General features: G+C 36.5%; 1 protein-coding gene across 1 annotated transcript in view; it reads right to left on the bottom strand.

Moving 5' to 3' along the window:
* Positions 1 to 22,691, bottom strand: part of LOC145997451 (inhibitor of Bruton tyrosine kinase) — a 51,574-nt gene extending 28,883 nt beyond the window's left edge. Inside the window, exons 1-10 of the mRNA XM_083134517.1 lie at positions 22,481 to 22,691; positions 20,275 to 21,478; positions 18,496 to 18,717; positions 16,562 to 16,765; positions 15,402 to 15,635; positions 11,591 to 11,721; positions 10,633 to 10,794; positions 7,605 to 7,756; positions 2,605 to 2,753; positions 1,903 to 2,025 (exon numbers count right to left, since the gene is read on the bottom strand). Of these exons, the coding sequence (XP_082990643.1) occupies positions 1,903 to 2,025; positions 2,605 to 2,753; positions 7,605 to 7,756; positions 10,633 to 10,794; positions 11,591 to 11,721; positions 15,402 to 15,635; positions 16,562 to 16,765; positions 18,496 to 18,717; positions 20,275 to 20,619 (1,722 nt within the window). The 5' untranslated portion in view covers positions 20,620 to 21,478; positions 22,481 to 22,691. The remainder of the gene's footprint in view (positions 1 to 1,902; positions 2,026 to 2,604; positions 2,754 to 7,604; positions 7,757 to 10,632; positions 10,795 to 11,590; positions 11,722 to 15,401; positions 15,636 to 16,561; positions 16,766 to 18,495; positions 18,718 to 20,274; positions 21,479 to 22,480) is intronic.
* Positions 22,692 to 23,112: the final 421 nt, after the last annotated feature.

Here is a 23,112-nt window from a genome sequence, read left to right as displayed (position 1 = left end):
ATATGTGCCTCTACCAATAAATTTTCCATGCTATTAGTCCATGGATTGGAGGCACACTTCATCCAAAGACCACTCAGAAGATCATGTCCATCATGTCCAGAAAATGAATTCTGCCTGTGGACTTCTTGACTCAAAGCCTTACAATCAATGGACCATGCTTAGGCAGTGTTGTTGTTGTTATGTTTCTTGGCAAGGCTGCCATCGCAACTAGGGTTGAGCCGATATCACTTTGAACTGATATCCATACTGAATCTAGGAAATTGTAATAATTAAAAGTTGTTCAAAATATTGATTAATACTAGTGGGTGACTGATTGATTGATTTTACTTCTCGTTTCTGCCACATTTAGCTAATGCAAAGATGATGATGAATGTGTTAAGATGAGAGAAATGAAGGGACAAACACATGTGGACAACATGCAACAAAAGTACAGCCATGGGTCGAGATGCCAGAGTGTCATTAGTCTGCAAAATGCAGTCCAGGGTGTACTACATGGGAGTGAGGTTGACATTTGTGTGTCTTCGGAAAGGGTTATCCAACTAGTGGGTGAGTATTCCACTCCAATTAGAAACAACCGTTGCAAAGTTACTTCAAAATATTCGAGAATTGCATTAGAATATCAAAATACCTGTTATTCAATTACAAAATAAAGTTTTCCACACAATATTGATGCAAAATAAATGGAGACTTTGCATTTTATATAACTTCCATGATAATTAGACTTTGTGTGTCGTGCGGCATTTTTACGGACCCCACAAAAGACCGAAACACTAGAAAGGTATTGGCTGGTATCAGTAATTAACATGCAACTGATACTTTCCAATACCAATAACATTGCATCGGCTCAGCCCTAGTTGCAACACAAGATCTGATCACAACATTTGGCTCGGATCAATTTGATCATTCCCTTTGCTTTTATCATGTGTTTGTGCACCTGAAATCCTTCTCGGATGGTCTCCGGTTCCACGAAGTGACGAAGAGAGAGTAGGTGGCATCACTCTACGACAAAGGGATACACAAAAACTGGTGCCCCACTACGACAAGTGCCTCAGCAACAGGGGTTACTATGCCGAAAAGTAGCATGGTTTGTACACTAATAGCTCATGTATAATGCACACTTTTTTCTAAAAATTTTGCCCCCAAAATCTGAGGTGCGTATTATGCATGGAATAATTCAGAGAGCCAACAAGAAAACACAAGTTGTCACCGTGTCACTGCGTATAACATGTATATATCAATAGGCGCAAATACAAATTACAAGGTTGAATTTCTTTCATAATAATCATTTAAAAAAACAAAAAAAAGTGAAATAGCTGTTTCCAATGATTTTTCACTTTGTATCGAAACGTATTTGAGACATCAATAAAGCGGCACCATTTTTGTAGCATTCAAGAACGTATCTCCTGTTAACGAGAGGCATATAAGCAGTATTTGTCAGGCATGGGAGAAATTATGTAAAATAACTTCCTGCATGCTACAAATCAATAATGTAATTTTGATCTTGCTTTCTTCTACTACAGAAAAAAAAAGTTGGTTACAAAAGTGAAAGCTCTGGGATGCTAAACACCGTAGAGGGAGAGGGGGGAGGTGGTGGGGGTTGGTAACTCATTGTATGCACAAGACTATATTCTCCGCTTGGTCCACATAGCAACAGGTGACTCATTGAATAGGTATGAGTCAAGCACTTTACAACCAAGAAATCCATTTCTTGAACCTGAATTGTACTGTGCATTATATTACGAGATATAATTTTTGTCGCTTTTCTCCAATAAATGGTTTGGTAATGTATTCTTGTTTTCTCTTTAACAGCTTACCAGATAATTCTCGTTCTTCAAAACTGCAATAACTATAATACTAGGGGGAATAAAACAATTTTAGTAGCAATTCACTTCCTCTCCTCACCTCAAAGACTACATCATGAATAGAGTCGTTCTCGTGTGCCTCTTGAAGCAAATCAAGCAACTGCTCTCTCATCTGTGATCTCTGAATCTGTGGAATTTCCCATAAGGCTATTTTCGGGTGGCTCTATGGGAAGTAGATAAAAATTACATGTAAAATTTTTGCATGCACCTTTGCAGATAATATAAAAATTGTATGTAACAAATCAAGCACAAATGTCTGGAATATTATTTACGCCATTTCAGAGTTGCATATGACATTGTCCCAATTTGGACAGGATTTTTTTACAGATTAAGTATCAACTATTTCATTATTATTGTAAGTAGACAGATATAATTGTAATGTAGTAATACATATACTCTACCACTTAAAACTACTTTCAAAATAGAAACACACCTTACATGGTGAAGTTAAGGATATCTACTAACTTCAAAAGCTTGCTGCTTTTATTACCTTTGGACCGTGGAAAAAAACACCAGGCTGTTAGAAAATAAATAACAGAGTCTGTCCACATGTGAAACATGTACTTTGCACGTTCAGGGTTGCTATGAATTTTTGATTATGATTATTGATTTCATTATTTGATTTAGATTCCACAACTTGTCACTTGCAATGTACCATCAAAGCAGTATGTGCATATTAACGATTAAAACTCATCTCCCGTTCTAATTGATAAATTATTGTACTTGTAACAAAATACATTACCTGTATAACTGCAAAATTTCTGCCCTTCGGATCACTGGAAATGGCAACTGCTCGATGAACATGAGGAATTTTCTTTATCCTCACAAATTCGCACTGGTCTTTGTCGAGGAACTCATTGAAACTGCTGGAAAATTTCTGACCGTTCGCACCTATTACAAAACGAAAATTAAAGTTAATAAAATTTCACAATATCATATCTACAGTGAAACCCTGATCTTATGTTCCTGGATTTTATAAGTTTCTCATCAAACATCTAATCTTCATGGTTCCAAAAGAGCAACATGTAATAAAAATGTATTTTTTCTTACATTTCAAGACTTTTTTTCACACAAAATCGAGGTTCTACTGAATTAATGTGAAAACTACCGTATTTCACAGCATAATTGTCACCACCGCATGATCGTCGCACACTGTTTTTTCTGTCCAAAAATTGGTTTATAACTTTTCATCGCTTCGTCATGTCAGACAACAAAAATAAATACAGCAGCACACCAACTTCAGACACAGATGATTAAATTTTGTAAGTCCATACTTCGCAACATTGTAGTATATTTTCTCAAGTGCAATATTTCAACTAAAATGCTCAATAAAACATAAGGTGTTAACACATTCACGCCCAGCTCTGGGCGGGGCATTTAAACTGCCAGCCCAGGCATTTTCTGAATCCAAACTTACTTTTAAAAAAATATGATGCCATGTTGAATTTTCAAGTTTTTCAAAATGGCGCTATGAGAACTGTAAATGGCACTTGTTCATAGACTTTTTCAGGCCAGTGGATAGGAACCCGACCTATTCGAGGGTTCCTGCTGCTGTCCCCTACCGATGAACCCTCCCCCCCCCCCAATTAGTCCTCCAAGGATACAAATGTGTGGGCCCACTGGAGCCCTCATTAATTTGGCATCCAAGACATGCTATTAGGTACTGCATCAGACCTTGCACCAATTTCACATGGTGCATCCCTTTTTGTTCGCCAATGAACATAGGGTAAGAAAATGTCTAAAAAAAACGTTTATGGGCAAATACAAGCACATACTTTAAAACGACTTACTTTTTCATACCAGAAAAAGTAATTGCTAAACTGTCACTAAGAAATTATGTGCGTCGATTTGGACTATTCAATTTTAATGTACATTCACGAGAATTCCATTCATACTAACCTTGCACCAATGACAAGTTTAGTAATAAATGATTTTGAAGTATTAAATGATTTTTAAGTATCAGCACAATTTTCTTTAATATCTGTGATGATTATGAGGTGAAATACAGTATATACAGAACATTATATGTACATTAGTGATTGAACTCAATATTATTTTGACAATTAATACCACAAAAACTGTAACATATATTTATGCCAAGATTTTTGCATTACAAAGCATGCTACATTACAATATTTGCAATTATTTTCTTCACCCAGAATTGAAGGAAGTTAACATTCCACATCAAGGTGTTTCTTTTCTATCTTTTTCATTTTTTTAAGGCACATGCTTATGAAAAGAGATAATTCTGTAATGACTAGAGCCCGGAAGTTTGGCAAAATGCCTCTTTTTATCTACTGCATATATTGATAAAATTTTTCCGGATATATGTTTTTTATGTTGTTTCGAATGTTTTAGAAGCCTTTTCATTTTGCCTATTTGGGACCCCACTGCCTATTTTTAATTACAATGCCCTCTTTTGACTTTTTCAATGAAATTTGACCTTTTTTTTAAAAAAAAGATGTGTATATAAATTATTTTTCTCCCAAAAAACGTTGTTGGCATTTATTTTTTTTCCGTTTATTATGTGAATAATTTTCGCCTTATTTAAGTAATATTGAACTCATGCATGTTTCAACATTGCTGAAGGAGAAAAGTGTGAGAAAAATGTATTTCATGCTCAGTTAGGATATTGCCTTTCGGTTAACATTTCCTTGTGCATGATTGACTGCTGAAGTGGATAGGTTGATTTCGAACACAAAGAAGATATTTCTGAAATCTCCCTCTCGAACCAGAAAATTTAAGGAAGTTGCATCTGAGCTTAGTTTACCTCCGCAACCAGTCTTGACCAGATGGGGAACCTGGATATCAGCAGCTATATATTATTCTAACAACCTTGAAAAAATCAGTGAGGTGATAGATGCTCTTCCAGAAAATGAAGCAGCTTCAATTTGTGACGTGAAAAAAACTCCTGTGCTATTCAAGTTTACTTTTGCACATTATGGTGCATTGCCAGAGACAATTACAATTATAGCATCCATGAACATCTTCGAGGAATCTATGCAGCAGATGATGGAAGTGCCAGGAGAAAAGGGGTGAGCTGTTGCGGAAAAGTGCAAACGGGTAGTGAGTGCAAATGAGGACTTGAAACAATTGAAAACAATTTGTGATATTCTAAAAGGTGAAAATGCTGTTACCAAAATGAGTACAGCTACATTAGCTTGTTTTATGTATGCTCCAATAACTTCTGTCGAAGTAGAAAGATCATTTTCTATTATGAAAAACATTCTCTCTGACAGACTATTATCAATGAATGTTGAGAACTTTAAAAAACACCTTGTAGTTATGTGCAATCAAGACGGAGAAAATTGAAATGCTCTTCCCAATGTAGATTTTAACATTTTGCCAGAAATTATAGATAAAAGTAAGAGACTTCCAAATGTGCCTTTTTTCGGTTTATTTTGCCTTTTTTTCATTTTTAGTGCCTATTTTCCACATTGTAAATGCTTTTTAGCCTGGCTATTTTAACGAAAATAAATGCCTGAACTTCCGGGCTCTAGTAATGACTACAGCAGTTTCATTCGTCTTTATCAACTGTTCATAACTGAGCATAAAGCATATTACGCTACTCGAAATTTTCTACCAAATAAACTAATTAGGTTTTGAGTGAATTGGTTTATTTTACTTCACTTTTCTGCCACTCATGGCTAATTGTGAAAATGAGAATGAGTGATAAGATGCAGAATCAATATATCTTCTGTGTGCCACATGCTATTTTCACATAGCTGCTTCAGTACAAATAAGATCTTGCACAACCAAATGATCAATTCTCTTGCCTTTGCTGAGAGTCAAAGCATGAATATTTAGTTAACAAAAACACAAAATGTTAAATAAAACATGCTCATTTTTCATGTTTTTAACATATGAGGTGCATTTTCTTACCACGTTTGTTACAAAATGATACAAAAATGGACTGCAAAATGCGAAATAATATCTTAAAAATTAAATGTAGTTTTATTTAGTGACAATATCCTGAGAGTTATGGAAATCACAGAAAATTGATTAATTCTGCTGTAAATATTTGAGAAAAAAAATTGACTCCTTTACAAAGAAATAAACTTTAAGAGCATGAGGAACAGTTTCTGCGAGACGCTTCCCACCTCGGCAATGTTGTCAACGTAGCTCTTTTGGAGCCAGGTCTGGCCCCTTCATGCACTTGTTTGCCTGTGAACTGGGGCAGCCAGCTCCGTGCCCCACTATGATGCCATCACTGGCTCTGGCCCACATAGACCAACTTTTGCCATGAGTATACATTTTGCACATGTATTATAAGTTATATGTGCTGCATCGCCCCACTCCCTCTTACCTCTCAGCTACTGTTTTATAGCACCGTGGCTGACATGAAGATGACATAATATTGTTATCTGGGAATATTTTTTATTTCATACGACCATTGGTGGATTATTGACATGGTGATGCCGATGGATCTACACGGTGAAAACTAGAATAAATTGTGATCACTTTGAAGTTAATGGTAATGGCATCGCTCCCCACCCCCTTGACAACTAAAATTACCCTAATATGCACTTTATCCAGCCTTTGTAAATCTAGCTCCTTGAAAGTCAGTATTAATTCCATTTAAGATGAAGTTTAGCTCTTTTATGCACATCAGGTTTGGCAACACTGCCATAGGAGGCAAGGAGAAATGCAATGCACTTATGGAGTATTATTTTATTTGTTCTCTTGGCTCAAACTTCCGATGGCATAGAAAAATATATCAACAGAAAGAGGACAGATTGAATAGGTACTTGATGGGAAGAAAAATTGAAACTTGAAGCTGATTGCCCACAGGAATACACGAGATTCTGAAAATTCTTATTCATCATATTTTTCAAATATCGTGTCTAGCTTAATAATAAACATAAAAAATGGTTTCACCTGTAACTTGACGAGAAATTCATACTCTTATATGCAGTTTTTTTTTAGTAGCAGTATTTATTCGGACAATATTGAAATAAATGCACAACCCCTTAATACTCTGATAACTACATAAATGTGATATTAGAAGGAAAAAGTTTATTTTGTGTAATAATAGCTTTTAAATCAAATTTAACCATTTTCATCCCAAAATATGTCCAGTTTTTGTACTGAAATCTTGATATTCTGTTATCCATAAATATGTGGATCTATCTGGGGTTCAAAAATATCGGTGACAAACCCAGAACCATGAGGGCATTTTGGGAGTTACTTGAAAAGAAGTAGCAGGCAAAGCCAGATAATATGCTCTCACCATAAACCACCCAGCGAAAAATCACCCGGCAAGCCCTAGTTTTCTCCAATGGCCATTGCGTTGTGCTGAGGGTGCTGTTGAATTTAAATAGAGTACAGGAACATTTTTTTCTCACACAATTTAAATTTGGTCCAAGTTGTGTATTGTTTCATTTCAATACAGAACTTGTACCGGATTTAAATTGAACTAGAAAAAAGATTCCTGGACAGTATTTAAATTCATCTGGAAAGAAGGTTCCTCGATCGAATTTAAATTGATCAACAAAAAAAGTTCCTAGATCATATTTAAATTCATCTTTAAAAAGGTTCCTGGAACGTATTTAAGTTCATTTGGACAAAAATGTTCCTAGACTGCATTGAAATACTTTATAATCTTTATAATTTACTTTTACTGTTGTCACTCGTTCCTTACGGTCCAGAACCCATTTACGCTTGCTAATTTTCTCTCCTCAACAAGAATTGAATTTATTTCCTGGAACCATAACAACCCTGGAATTCAGTACAAATGCATACCTTTATCCTGGGGGGAATCCGGGACACTCCTCTTTTTCTTTCCCTGAAACTCTCCATGAAAAGCTTCCCCTTCCTTTGTGACAAAAAGCAGTTGATTTCTGTTGAAGCACATGTCAGTGACCACAAGCAGACGATTGATTGAAAATATGCACCTAGAAAGAGAGAGAGAGAGAGAAAATTAACTTGCTTCAAAATTATTTGATTGATTCATTGATTAAACATGTAATTTGTTAAAAATGTAGCAAAAATAAGAAATTACATCCCTTACCACCATAGCACATCCAACAGCCTTGCCAAGACCCTGAGACAGATTGACATCACACTAGCACACAAACCAGTGACCAAAATAGCCAGTACTCAAAAAACACACAAATGATATTTCCTCTCAACCCTTAACAACCCAGGAGTATATGACATCCAGTGTGAGTACTAGAGTACTGCATATCCACTCACTCAAACTTGATCGAATCTCCCACACTCTAATATATAGAACATCAAATATCATTTCAGTGTGACAATAATCGGACAAATATATGTTTAAAATTCGTACTTGTAGTTTCAGCCAGTGGTCGGAAGTAGCGTGCTACTTGTAGCGTCGCTACTGTGGCTAGCTATAAAATTTGTAGCGGTAGCTGTAGCGGCGCTACATTTTGAAAATTGTAGCTGTAGCGAAGCTACAAAATTCCTGTAGTTGTAGCGAAAATAGCTACATTTCTTCTCTGCATTATGAGGAAACTTTTGAAAGTGACCACAGCATTAAAAAAAATCGACACTAATGCTTACTTTTGGAGGTTCATAAAGACAGTGTATTACATGGAAATACGAATAATCTAGATTATAAATATCTTGATATCGCAGATTATAGGTATCTGCGTAATCCAGATAACTAAACTGAACTGGCATATATGAATATATTCTGGCTAACGGCTACTTTTTTTAGCGGCATCGCTACTTTGGGGAGAAACATGCCTTGTTTGTGGTAGCCCTAAAAAAAAAGGACTCATTTGTGCCAGCCCAGGAACAAATCCTGTTGATATCCATGGTGGAAGAGGCAGGTAAATGTCATTAATCTCTGTGTAAAACACAACTTGCAGTGCAAAAACGAGCGATCAAGTCTACACTGCAATGACAAAGCAATAGTGCCAGCAATCAATGGTTCAGCATTAATCATTGTTAGCATATAGGATCTCACCAGCAAGAAATTATTGTTACAAGAATGATAGACATACACTTTCTGGAATTAATATTTTTCGATATAATATTTGTTCAGAAATTTTAAAATTGCAATACGTTTAGAACACTCAAGTTTACACACCACTTTCCTCAATATATCTTATGATACTGTAAAAAGTATGTACGAGATATTGACTTTTCTGCAGAAACGATAATTTTCTTTAGTTAATATACAGTTTCCAAATGTATGTAATTCTTCTACTTTTACGTCGCATTTATGTAACTTTTCATAATCATGACAATGAGGATGAATGGTTTATTTTGCTATTCTCTTATCTAGAGTCGCTTTCTGCCACTTTTGGCTAATTCTGAGAATGAGGAAGAATGGTGAATGATGATGATGAGCAGTGTGGGGAATGGAGGAGCAGGAGGATCCATCCTCCCAACTATGTGTCATTCCTAGTTTTTTTTTTTTTTTGAGTCCACTTTATGCACAGGGACAAGCTAATCCAGACTGGATCTGAACCACTAGTGCCTCCGCGAGGTCTCTAACCTGGGACCCTTTGATTACAAGGTGACAAAATTTCCACTGTGCCTTCAGGGAAACATTCCCAACAGGAAACTTACATAAAGCATATCTCCACCTATCACTCATTTAGCTATACCAAAGAAGCATCCCCCAGCTATCCGCAATGTTAGAGCAAACATCTAACAAATTACGCTCGTATAACGATCTACGATCGTATTTTCCAGTAAGTACAACTATCATACTAGGGGCTTCTGCTTGTTTTAAGTTTTTTTTTTCTTATGCAGAAGTAGCGCAAAATTAGCGAAGTAGCGAGTAGCACACATGAGTAGCGTAGCGAGCTACTTTTGGTAAAATGTAGTTGTAGCTGTAGCGAAGCTACATTTTAAAATGTAGCGTTCTGATCACTAGTTTCAGCCCATAATTATTTATTCATTTTCATATATTGCTATGTATTGGTAAGATAGACTAAATTCCTTTTTAACATGGAGATGATGACTTTGTTCACTTAAGTTCCACGGCATCTTTCACTTCACGATGTACATTTGAGTGCCCACTACTAGACAAATTACGGAAATACGTGTACTAATAGGTTTCAAGAGGTTGTTTTTTAATCCGACCCATTATTCCACTCGAAATACATCTACAAACACAAGTCACAAATGTTACGGGTTATATTAATCTACAAAAAAAATGTTTAATTCTAAAATAATTTCAAACTCCAATTCACCTATCAACTTCAAGATATCTTGCAATAATCTTCCGTCTGTCAGATAGATTGTTCTGTAAAGGACACCAACAAAGGAAACTAACGGAGAGAATTTGGTTTTATTTTCCATGCAGGTTTCTTCTTCTTTTTCTTCTTTGATAAAAAAAAAACTAAACTGTGAAAAACTTGCATCAGGGCATTAATAAATAAATATGTATACATTCAATGGTATTTGGAGAAAAATTCACATAGAATTCATGCATCATTCCAGGTGAGTAGCTACTTGGCCGACCCTAGCATATTGTTGCAGTTTAAAATTCCGCTAGCAACAGTGCAAAAATTTACAACAGCATGTGTAATCACCAAAAAACATATACTGTACTTGTTATTTAAAAGAAATGTAATGGGAATTCCCATCAACAAACACAAAATATATATATTTTAATTTTTTTTTAACTGAATTTGAAAATTCAGGTTCCCGGTGAAAATTTCAACCACCATGGTGGCAGGGTGCCCTGTACTTGTCTACCCCTGGTGAAAAGTTTTGAAAATGTGAATTTTATTTTATTCCAAGACAATATTTTGTTCAGATTGTATCATATGTACACAAATATTCTTACCTCGTAAGCTGCTGCAAAGATTCCTGCCACAGCATGACTTTTCCTCCTTTTGTGAGAACGATAACTTTGAGTTCCTCACCACCCTTCTCCATCAGCACACCAGTGTCGACGCGAGAATCCAAGTGACCTCCGACAACTGAGATTTGCCCTATGTCCAATTGCCTGAAATAAATATTTTATATCAATACGTGTCCAACTGGCGAAACTAGGGATAGAGCAACATGAAATTTTGGCCGATAAAGTACCGATATAAAATTCCAAATGGTCCTTGAAGAACCTCAATTGTTCATTGACCTCCTTAATAAATGTATGCTATTAGATTACTGCAACACAAAAGAAGCTGCATATTTAGAGTTACTTTTCATAAAAATTATAACAAAATAGCAGAATATTGCACTAAATTATAAGATATTTACAGGCATAAATATAATCAGTAATTTTACCGATAAACCTGTATCGGATAGAGGACCCATTAATTGCTGGATATCCTGAAGCAGATATCTTACATCAATACATTTCCACACAGTTTTTCGGCTTGAATTTTGGAATCGAAGATGAGCATGACACTCGCATAAATATGGTAAGTACGTTACGTTTGTTTTTAGTCCACTTTATGCACAGAAAGGATAATCGGGACTGGACCTACAGTTTAAAGTGGGATCCAAACCACTATGTGCATCCACTGGGTATCAAACCCTACACCCCTTGATTAGAAGGTGTTGACGTTACCTCTATGTCATTGGGGATGTCTGTAAATAGGATAACTTCCCTAATATTTCTATTTCTGCACCACTTCAAGAGAAATATTTTCTATTTGAAGCAATAACTAAAAGAAGCTCCTAATGTATGCTATTTTAGATTGGTTAAAATTTCACATATAATATTAAACACAAGAGAATGCATAACCTACTCACAGCAGGTTATATCCCGTAACAATATGAAAAGTATGGACACTTACTTGGAAGCTATTTTTCTGCGCTGGTATTCATGTAGTATATATATGTCTCCCTTTCTTGTGGCTACCACTGTGGCACCATCACTAGCTGCAACGTGAGTTATGTAGCAATCTTTCTCATTGAGAGCTGAAACCTAAAAACAAAAAAACAGCAATTTAGGAAAAATACATTATCTTGAAGATTGCATTGAAAGCATAATAGAAGATAGTTGGATATCTTGGGCTCCCCCCCTCCCCAATTCAGCAAATTCAGACTTTTTCAGGTAATATTAAAATGCAGTTCTATCCATATTCTAATATGTTACTAACCAAATGAAGGGCCAGGGGGAAAAACGATGAATGTTCATTCGAGACGATTTGCCAGGAAATGAAAAACAAGTATTTCTATTCATATATACGTGAATATATATCCAAAAATAATAATGCGTTTTTCAGGCACATTCATCGTTTTTCCCCCTGGGTCTTCAAATGCTGTGTGTTTAACATCAGATGCTATTCAATAAAATCAAGTTTATCATGTTGCATCACATCACTTCCTCAAAAATCGTTTGCTAAGTATGAAACTTACAAACACGCATCGGCCATTTGGCATACACATTAGAATACTATACAGCGTACGGTTTTAGAAGCGATATCGGAAGGGTCCTTGGCTACCAGCTCATGGCAGGAGTGCAACGTTGTACGGTTACAAAACTGCAGCGTGCAAATTAAACGCCGTGTTCTGTATTTTTCTTGCACGCAATAAGTCTTCATAAAACAAGCCACTTTAAAGTTCATCAGAATACATACGCGAGTACTAAAGTGATTTTAATTGTGGATGGTGGCAGAGGTCACCGAACTTAATCGAACATTTACAAGTAAGTGTCACGGAAATCATTTTAGTACTCACATACATATTCTAATTATTAGAGCCCGGGAGTTTGGCAAAATGCCTCTTTTTATCTACTGCATATATTGATAAAATTTTTCCGGATATAAGTTTCTTATGTTGTTTCGAATGTTTTAGAAGCCTTTTCATTTTGCCTATTTAGGACCCCACTGCCTATTTTTAATTATAATGCCTTTTTTTGCATTTTTCAATGAAATTTGAACATTTTTTTAAAAAAATGTGCATATAAACTATTTTTCTCCCAAAAAGCGTTGTTGGCATTTATTTTTCTTCCGTTTATTATGTGAATAATTTTCGCCTTATTTAAGTAATATTGAACTCACGCATGTTCCAACATTGCTGAAGGAGAAAAGTGTGAGATAAAAGTATTTCATGCTCAGTTAGAATTCGGTTAAGATTAAGATTAAGATTTCCTTGTGCATGATTGACTGCTGAAGTGGACAGGTTGATTTCGAACACAAAGAAGATATTTCTGAAATCTCCCTCTCGAACCCGAAAATTTCAGGAAGTTGCGCCTGAGCTTAGTTTACCTCCACAACCAGTCTTGACAAGATGGGGACCTGGATATCAGCAGCTATATATTATGCTAACCACCTTGAAAAAATCAGTGAGGTGATCGATGCTCTTCCAGAAAATGAAGCAGCTTCAATTCATGAAGTGAAAAACTCCTGTGCTATTCAGAACTGAGGAATGAACTGTAGTTTATTTTTGCACATTATGGTGCACTGCCAGAGACAATTACAAAACTAGAAAAAAAGAGGTGAGACTCTTATAGCATCCATGAAAATCTTCGAGGAATCTATGCAGCAGATGATGGAAGTGCCAGGAGAAAAGGGGTCAGCTGTTGCGGAAAAGTGCAAACGGGTAGTGAGTGCAAATGAGGACTTGAAACAATTGAAAACAATTTGTGATATTCTAAAAGCTGAAAATGCTGTTACCGAAATGAGTCCAGCTACATTAGCTTGTTTCATATATGCTCCAATATCTTCTGTCGAAGTAGAAAGATTATTTTCTATTATGAAAAACATTCTCTCTGACAGATGACTATCAATAAATGTTGAGAACTTAAAAAAAACACCTTGTAGTTATGTGCAATCAAGATGGAGAAAATTGAAATGCTCTTCCCAATGTACATTTTAACATTTTGCCAGAAATTATAGATAAAAGCAAGCGACTTCCAAATGTGCCTTTTTTCGGTTTATTTTGCCTTTTTTTCATTTTTAGTGCCTATTTTCCACATTATAAATGCCTTTTGCCTATTTTAACGAAAATAAATGCCTGAACTTCCGGGCTCTACTAATTATCTACAGGGTTTTCTATTCCCTTTAACATGCATTTAAAGTTCATCATAAGATGGGGCAAGAGATTTTGAGCCTGATAGTCCAAGTCCCATAAATTTCCGTCCCCTACAGCAGGAGTTATCATTTCTCGAATAAACACTGGGAAACAGCACGTCTCAACACACACTATAACCCTTTCATATTCCTTCTGTCTGTTTTCTTTTGTTGCCACTTGTTGACAGCTGAGTTGTTGTGTCTTGGGAAAACAATGGGTGTCAAACTCGTCACAATATACACAATGACCCTTCATTGTCTTGGGGGTTCTTCAACATTGCGAGTATGAGTCAGTTTGAGTTCTTATGTGCTGCAGTGATATATATTATAATCCTGTGTAGAAATATCCACTATATTATTTCACTGTACTCATATATACTGTGTATGCATTATAAAAAAAACAGCTGAATATTAGGCACAGCGAATTCTCTCTTTCCCTTCCGCCAGCAGTTAGTCTGGCAATAGCCCAAAGCACTGGCTGCGTATTGGCTGAACTCATGTTCCTTCTAAAAGTGTACACCATATAGTTTAAAAACAATGAAGGTATAATAATTTTAGGTATATTTCACAGAAAAATGTTTTAAAATAAAAATGCATTTTTTTAGAAAAATAACAAACAAAAAATAAATATTCCAATACAAAAATACAAAAAATCGAGGTTCCCAACAAATTAGTGTAGATGAACATTCTGGAAGACAGATGGTATATTTTAACTAACCACTCACACTTAGATTTCCAGTTAACCAAGTTTTAGAAAATTATCTACATAAATAGTACAAAGAGAAATTGAACAACAGTAAGGGTAGGGGAAGCACAGAAAGTATATATCAGGGGTGAGTTTCTGTGTAATGCTTCAAACATATTGACTACTGATTAACAAAGATTTTTTTCCTAAAAATGTGTAATAATAATGCAAATAATACATAATTATAATAAAATTTAGCAATATATTACCCCAGACAACTAGCTACCAAACATCCTTCCAAAAATTGCAACAAGATATTGGTAAGTAGTTTAATTATGACCCATTCTCCTGGAGTATTTAATATACAATTTCTACTGTAACTATTGATAATACTCAGTATATTTCATTAACAAATCGAATATTTTTTGCTCAAAAATATGTTTTACTGTTCTATAATAATAATCATAATAATAAAACAAAAGGGGGAAATTTCCCTGACTGGTAGACACCTAGCTTTTGACAGTCGTAACAGGAAGCATCTGCTACCTTCATTTTAAACTTTTAAAATATTATCCCAATTTTGTCCAACCACCTGAAGAAGCCTATGATATGATGAAAGCTTAAGAAAGAAAAGGTACATACCAAAAATGTGAATATGTATGTGAAAATGTTGGCACGTGGTGTGAATTATGCTTTAACCTTTTTTTCTGCCACTTCTGGCTAATCACGAAGATGAAGATGACTGATATGATAAGACCGATGAAGGGACACTAACAGAGAACACACATGCCCAGCCCAGGATTCGAAGCTGGGATCCCTGCCATCGTATCTTGCTGACAAAGACTCTGCCATGAAGGTCAGCAATACTGAAACACATTCTGAACGTGACTTGTTACTGTCACATACCTGCTTGGGGATCTTCTGCGTCTTCTCGCCCTGATCTTGACCTAGCTGTCCTGCATTCAGTCCAAACGTGTACACTGCATCGTGGCTCCAAATGACTGTATGGAAGCGTGCTGCATTAATTCCGACCACCTCCCCCTTAATTAACTTCTGGGGGAGAGACCTTGGTGACAGCAGGAATTGCGGTGGAGGGTTATGGCCCAGCTGATGGTATGTATTCATTCCGCAAGTAGCTACCTGGAAAACAATTACAATGCAAATGAAGTGCAGTATCATATTTTCAGTGATAAGCAAAAGGAAGGAATTAATAGTTCTCTGAATGTTAGTGATAATGGTTCTCAGTTAGCATGCAATGTTAATTGGACATTATGCATTGCAGTGGCGTGCCCAAGATTTTCATAAGGGAGGGATTACATATACTTCTTTTAGTAATCAGTCCTAATTTTAGCATCTATTTAAGAAGATTTAAGCCAGAATAGAACTTTAATCTAAATTTAAAAGAGAGGTACAATTACATAAAATGGATTATATTAAATTAGATAATAATTAGAAACAATATCACGAAAATTTCACCCCATGTGTACACAAAGCAAATGAATGCGCAAATAAGTCTGTGTGTCACATATTTTGAAGATGGCCAAATCAGCACCTAAATAATAACTGTCATAAAATATTTATATATCATTTTACAAGCAAACAGCACCTTTGATATTCTTTTTTTTTTAAGGAATTATGGGTCATAGAAGGGGGTTATGCCCCCTGCAAATTGCACTTTAAACTGTAGGTCCAGTCCCAATTAGCTTCCATGTGTACCAAATGAACTTAAAGCAAAATTCAAACATTGTTGAAAATAAATGAAGAAAAGCAAAATAAAAAATATACTTGCACAAGATATCTACAATCAAGAGGAGAAAAATGTGAAATTATGTTGTTCTGTCTCTAAACCTGTCAAGCAGAAAAACATTCAATTTCCCTGGTTCTTGAATGTTTTTACAAAATTATCTTTTTCATGAACCTTACACTATTAAACCAATTTTCCTGACTTTGCCCAGGTTAATGGGAACTCTGATTTTTCTAACCAACCCTGAATTTATCAAAATCATTGAACAGCTGCAACTGGCCATTCAAAACGAAACTCCATCCTCATGCACTAAGTCACTTACCTGCCCGTTCTCAAATAACAGCACAGTATGGTCACGGCCTACGCTAACTTTCGCACACAACCCATCCCCAGGTATCTTCATCTGACGAGGAGCCAGAATGGCCTGCTCCACGTTCACCCCCAAGCGTCCACCTTGGCCATGGCCACATGAAAATGCACGACCATCGTGTGATACGAAGATTGAATGAAATTTGTGCATGGCCACCTGAAAAGGGAAAGAAAAAGTGTTGTAAATGTGAGATATGCTCGTTTTACTAGTTTTCATCGTATTTAAGTACGAGTTAAAAAAAAAGGAAGGAAAGAAACAGTGAAACCTCAATTTTACATTTTTCAGGGGGCCGGGGGGGAAATGTAAAACTCAGGAAAAATTTATGACATTTTGGGAACATCAAAATGGAATGAATGTATAATGTAGAAAAATGTAAAATCTGGAATTGAAAAATGGGGATTCCACTGCATTCCTGCAATTATTACTTAAAAGAAACAAATAAAACTAGTTATTTTTGTTTTAAATGTTATAATGAAGGGGAAAAAATTAAAACATACGAGGTTTGTTCAAAAAGTACCCCACCTTAATTTTTCTGGTGTAAACAAACGTAGTTAGGGAGGCAACGTTTGATGCACGTATGTAAGTGATCCTAATGTGCACTTTCTTTTTGAGCCTGCACAAGCAGTCAGTCGCCAGCAGAGTGAGGAAGTGTAAGTGAGCGGCGTCGGAATTTTGTTTTTGACAAAATGGCTGGCTGAAAAACTTGAACAACGCTACTGCATTAAATTTTGTGTCAAGCTTGGAGAATCCCAAGTGGAAACTATCCGCAAGATTTGACAGGCCTTCGGGGATGTAGCAATGGGCACCACAGATAAAGGAGTGGTACAACCACACGTCAGTGGAGAGTGAAGCAGCAATGTCAAAGTCATGTAGACAGTCTTCTGACTCCAGTGGCATGGATCATCACAAGTATGCACCACAGAGTACAACCATCACCAAGAAGTACTACCAAGAGGTTCTGTGTCGTCTTCGTGATGCTGTGAGGGGTTCAAAAGGGCCAGACCTGTGGGCAACGGGCAATTGGCAGCTTCATCACGATAATGCACCTGCACATTCTTCACATTTGATAAAGATTTTCCTTGGCCAACACAGCATACCTGTGCTTCGTCAGGCTCCCTAGTTTCCAGACATCGCTCCATGTGATTTCTGGCTTTTCCTCAAACTGAAAATGCCCCTGAAAGGAACCAGATTTCAGTCCAGAGAAGACATCATGCAAAATGTGACAGACCAGTTGCACGCAATCCAAAAAGAAGCGCTTGAGCACTGCTTCCAACAGTGGGAGAACCGTTGGGAGAAGTGTGTGGCAGCCCAAGGGGACTACTTTGAAGGAGATTAATGCAATTGTGGTATCGGAATGTACAAATTTGTTATTTTTGAACAAATCTCGTAATGCCAAAAATACTTATTTTCAAGAATAACGATTAACAAGAAATCTTCCAATTATCCAAGGCAACACCGTGTTTCACGAGTACTCATTACGATATGTTTCCTTATTAACTGAATACACATTTCCAGCCACTAAATAGATTTCTGTGCACAGTAAACAAAATGTTATGGGTTGAACGAAAAAACAAAGTTCCATAACACACAAACAACCCCAGACTATCAAATATAAAAATGTGTTTAAGCAAGTCTAAAAAAAACATGTTTAAAACACTGATTTTTAAACATTTGTAAAAAAAACAAAGTTGTGCATTTCAAATGCTTAAAACAAGTAATTTTAAACATGCCAAACCTGGTGACAACTTCAAATAAGAGGCTCTGTGTGTATTTTAGTATTTTCTTGTTATTATACAACATATACATATGCAGTTCTCCAAACTGAACAAACCTAAATTATGGGTTATGTAAATGCAACATACTAACTTAAACTAATCAATACGTACCTGTTTAATACTGATGTTTTCCTTCCTGAACTGCTCACACACTTCCGGCAACTGGCGGTTCTGCTGGTTTCCCAGTCCAAGATTGTAGTTCATATTTGTTCCCCAGACGTACACCTCACAGGGCGGAGACAAGCTGTACTCTACAATAGGAAGCTGGTCCTTCATAGCATGTTCAATAGCTGTTAGGTCATCATGGTCCAAGGATGTAACATTGGCGCCCATCTGATGATAAGAATGAAACAGAATTAGGTCCACTGACGGTAACGGTTTCGCTTGTTTTATGATTTCTCCTAGCACAAAGACTAATTATTGTAGAATTTTGGAAATCATTGTTACATGAAATTTGAACCTTGTTTAAAGTAATGAGCACTGTTTGGACTAGAAAAAAGTTATTTATGTTGAAAAAAAACAACTTGAAAATTACCTTGCGCACTTCTCATGGACAAGATATTCTCCGTCAACAAGCGACAGTAAATATCGTAGAAGTAAATCAGAACCTTAGTAGAATGCATTTAGGGACTTTATTTTAATGCTAAGGGAACCTAACCTAACCACGAAAGAATATTTTGAACAAAATCATAAGTAATCGCTAAAACTCCACAGTATAGTGTTAACAGACATACATCGAAATCGAACCATGTAAAAATTGTGCTACTAATCTGATATTCCCTGGACAGATTTCTTCATTTTTACAGAAGAAACTACTTACGGTAACAAGTTCCTGTAGCATTGTCTAACATCTGGAAGGTGTTTTGTGTGATGTAACAGATCTCTTCAAATGTAAAAGTTTGGGGCTCATTTGGGGGCAGGTGACTCCGGCCAATTTCTAACATGTCTTTAACAGGGACTCTAATAGATAAAGCCAGGAAGCCGGAGCGGAGGCAGGGCCATGTTAGCAGTTGGGGGCGGTAGGTGAATTACCCCAGGGGCGGAGCCCGGAATCGGTGGGAAATTTGGACTCAAAAATTTCAAACAAAAATAATTTTTTAGTCTAAATTTCCCACCGATTCCCGGACGAAAAACGTGAATACACCTTAAAGAATGTTCCGCGAAGCAGATAGGTAAGTACAAATGTCAAAAATTGTCAAAACGAAGAAGTTATAGGTGTCTGGGGAATATCAGATTTTTAGCAAAATTGCATTCATAGCATGAAATCGCAGTAAAACAAAAGGAACTTGGGCCCGAAAGTTGAGCAAGATCGTTTGATTTAAACATGCGATTTTTTTTAAAAAAAAGATAATTTATAAAATAATGCTAAAGGTAAAGTTTCCCATGCATATATCACCATGACATGAAGACACATTTAGGGGAAGAGCCATGGTGGTCTAGTTCGTAGGGTGATTACCATGCGGGAGACACAGGGTGAATGATCTAAGATCGGAATTTTTCCAGACTTGTCCCCGCATAAAGTCACTCAGCCTCAAATGAATGGGTACCTAGAGGCAACCCTGAAGTTTGAAGGCGCACTTACTCCCCCCCCCCATCACCTTAATGTGCTTTTCTTTAAGAATAATGCACATAAGTGATTTGTAGATATCACAATCACTAGGTGAAAGTACATTAATCTCAAATTCATTCAATGGTGTTCATCAGGCTCTTAGATACTCTTAATCTTTTCAGAGGAAAAGCATATGGGTGCAACATTCTGTGGTAAATCAATTTGTTGGAAAAGGGTATGCAATCAGTCACTCTAGGTACAAGTGATCAAAGTGCCATGACTTTTGAAACACCCTGTCTAATTAACAAGAATATAATGATCGTAATCTTCGGGTATCTTACCTTGATAAGATTCCTTGCAACATGAAGCTGGCCGTAAAATACACTACGATGAAGAGGTGTGTATCCAGATTCGACATCCCTTGCATTGATGACCGCATCCTTGTACCGAACTAGCCACTCGACCACCTTCCGCTTCCCACAAGCCGCAGCAACATGGAGAGCAGTTCTTCCTGCTGAATCGATGACGTGACTGTAGTTGCAGCATATCCATTCCAGATAAGACAGCACTTGGTCTTCGCTCCCTCGGGTAATTGCTGCCATAATGATGGAGCCGTGAACTTTCGAACGGCATCGCCGCGTGCATTCCGGTTCGTTCTGAACCACACTTGAAACCGATTGGTTCATCTTGTTGTCCTGTTTTCCCTTTGAATCAATTTCAATCAGTATCTTTGTAGCAACCAGCTTAATCTACATTAAGACAACTGAAGTGCACACGAAAGCATTCACTCTTCACACATAAATCTATCACGCACGTATCCTCAAAATGATGAACCATGGTATGGACCACAACACAGCTAGTGCCCAATATAAGTTCAGAACCATACAAAAATACAGCACTTTGTAAATATCTCAAAATATATTGAATTAACTTTTCAAGTGAAAATATCACAGTCTACGCCTTCAGGAAGATAGGACTAGAAAAGTTTCAAGTTCTCTCACTAATCCACAACAGAAGCACTTTCATGAACAAAAAATTACAGAACTGAATTCAAATTTGCCCAATGTTCGCTGATGATTTTGACTTTAGTAAATTCTCAACTGAATTTTTGACTTGAACAGATTAGAATGTGAGGAAAAAGTGCACCACTGAACAAGATTAAACACTGTCCAAGCAGCAATCTTGTGGTATGGCGTTAATGCCTAACAAACCTTCTATCGGACTTGTGTTTTTAAAAACACGTCCAGAAGGTTACTTCACAATGTTTTCACTTACATTGGAAGGTCAGAGTGCACATTTTCTCACTGGAAACAAGGATGTCATGTACGTTGCACATCTTCAGAGTGTTGACAATTTGAGCAAATAAACAAGAACGCTCCAAAACATACAAAAAGTTCTTCAGGTTTAAGAAACTCCAAATGAAGATTAGTCGCAAGTTCACTCTTTACTGAAAGACCAGCACAGACACAGCCCCCTTACTTGCCCCCAACGAGGGGGCAAAAAACACCAAATACAATTTAAGCTGCCATTATCAGTAAACAAAGCCTGAAAAAGATAAGAAAAATTACATATTAAGATATCATTTGGCACAATTTTGAACTATAAAATCACACACGTTACTACTCATGAATATTGAAATTAATGGCTCAACAAAGACTTGAACATCGGACCTCATCATCCTATATCAGTGCTCACAAACTGAGCTACTAACTTCATGGTATAACTGAACATTTGAACATGATTCATCTTTCTTTTTTCATTCAATCAGGCAAGCAAAGTTACATGTTCTCACTTCCGCTTTTTATGTACCTATAGGTTACAATTGCAGCTAATCATTTAACTAATTTTTCTCCAGCTTACATCAGTTCACAACATCCAAGAATGCACCTCCCCCTTCCACCTCTAAATGAAAATTCTACATAATAAAGTAGCACTTTCCCTCTGAGTAGCCTGTATTTTCGATTACAAACTCAATCAATTTCTCACGAAAATACTACAATTTAACCTTGTAGTCTACTGTAACTTTCAACCACTCCCCCTCACCTTCATGTCACTTAAAACAAATTGTTACGGTGCATTTGTAATGATCCATTATTATTATGCAAGAAATACTTCTGAAGTCGTTCACATGACGAACATTGCTGAAGCATTTCCTGCATAATGAAATAATAGTTGATGAACATCCCCGCGAATAAAATATTTGACGTGAATGAAATGCAATGTTTTTTATGGAGTACAACTGTTTTACAACTGAATGCTGTGCAGAGATTGCTAGACAAGTAAGATTCGAGTTGCATCAAAAATGATATCCTCATCTATGATAAAACTGATGATGATGCTAAATTTATTATAAGATTTTAATGCGCCAAAACTTACAGATTGCTCTTTTATTATGGTAGGTAAACATTTGAGGAAAGACAATTCATTACGAACAAAATAAATTAACAGTCTAGCCTATCTTTGGCAAATTCAATAATCTGCAATCAAAATCTGACAGTACCGTTGATGACGGGATTACATACTTGATTGATACGATTGAATAATTACCTTCTCTAGTGACGATCGACAGTGTTGGCACTCTCGACGGAACAGACGAGCTCACAATGATGATCCAAAAGAATAACTCCAAACATTGTATCAATTGCACTGTAATTTATCATCGTACACAAGTTTACACGTCAAAATGATGTTAGGAACGTCAACCAAGCCTCCAATATGGCGATGACGACAACTAACAACTATAGCTGCAGTTCCAGCGTTTGCCACCCTTGGCAGCACCCACCAGGATATCCGAAGGTCGTCCTTGAATGGTGCCCGCGCCCGCTCGCAGATCTGATTTAGTTTTGATAGTTGATACCTCCCATTTCCGTGTGCAAAATCTGTTAAGGTGCCAACCAGTTGGTACGCCAACTTTCGAGCTTCCGACTTCAACCCACTTCAACGATACATCCAGAAGAATTTGAGACGATTATGCAATTGAATATTTTAAATTTAGAATGTTCTAAATAAATAATGTGACACGTTTTTGGCTCCCTCTGGTGATCCAGGGTTTAGCCACAATTTCCTAACTGGGGATTATAAATTCTTATTTAGATTGATTGATTGATTTGCTTTATTTTACTTCGCTTCTTGTGCCACTTTTGGCTAATTTGCGAAGATGTGGATGAGTGATGAAATTG

Source organism: Lepisma saccharinum, chromosome 13 (assembly GCF_977018435.1).
Source record: "Lepisma saccharinum chromosome 13, izLepSacc3.1, whole genome shotgun sequence".
Taxonomy (NCBI): Eukaryota; Metazoa; Arthropoda; class Insecta; order Zygentoma; family Lepismatidae; genus Lepisma; species Lepisma saccharinum.
Note: the sequence above shows the minus strand (reverse complement) of the source record. Positions and strands in the feature narration are given on the sequence as shown.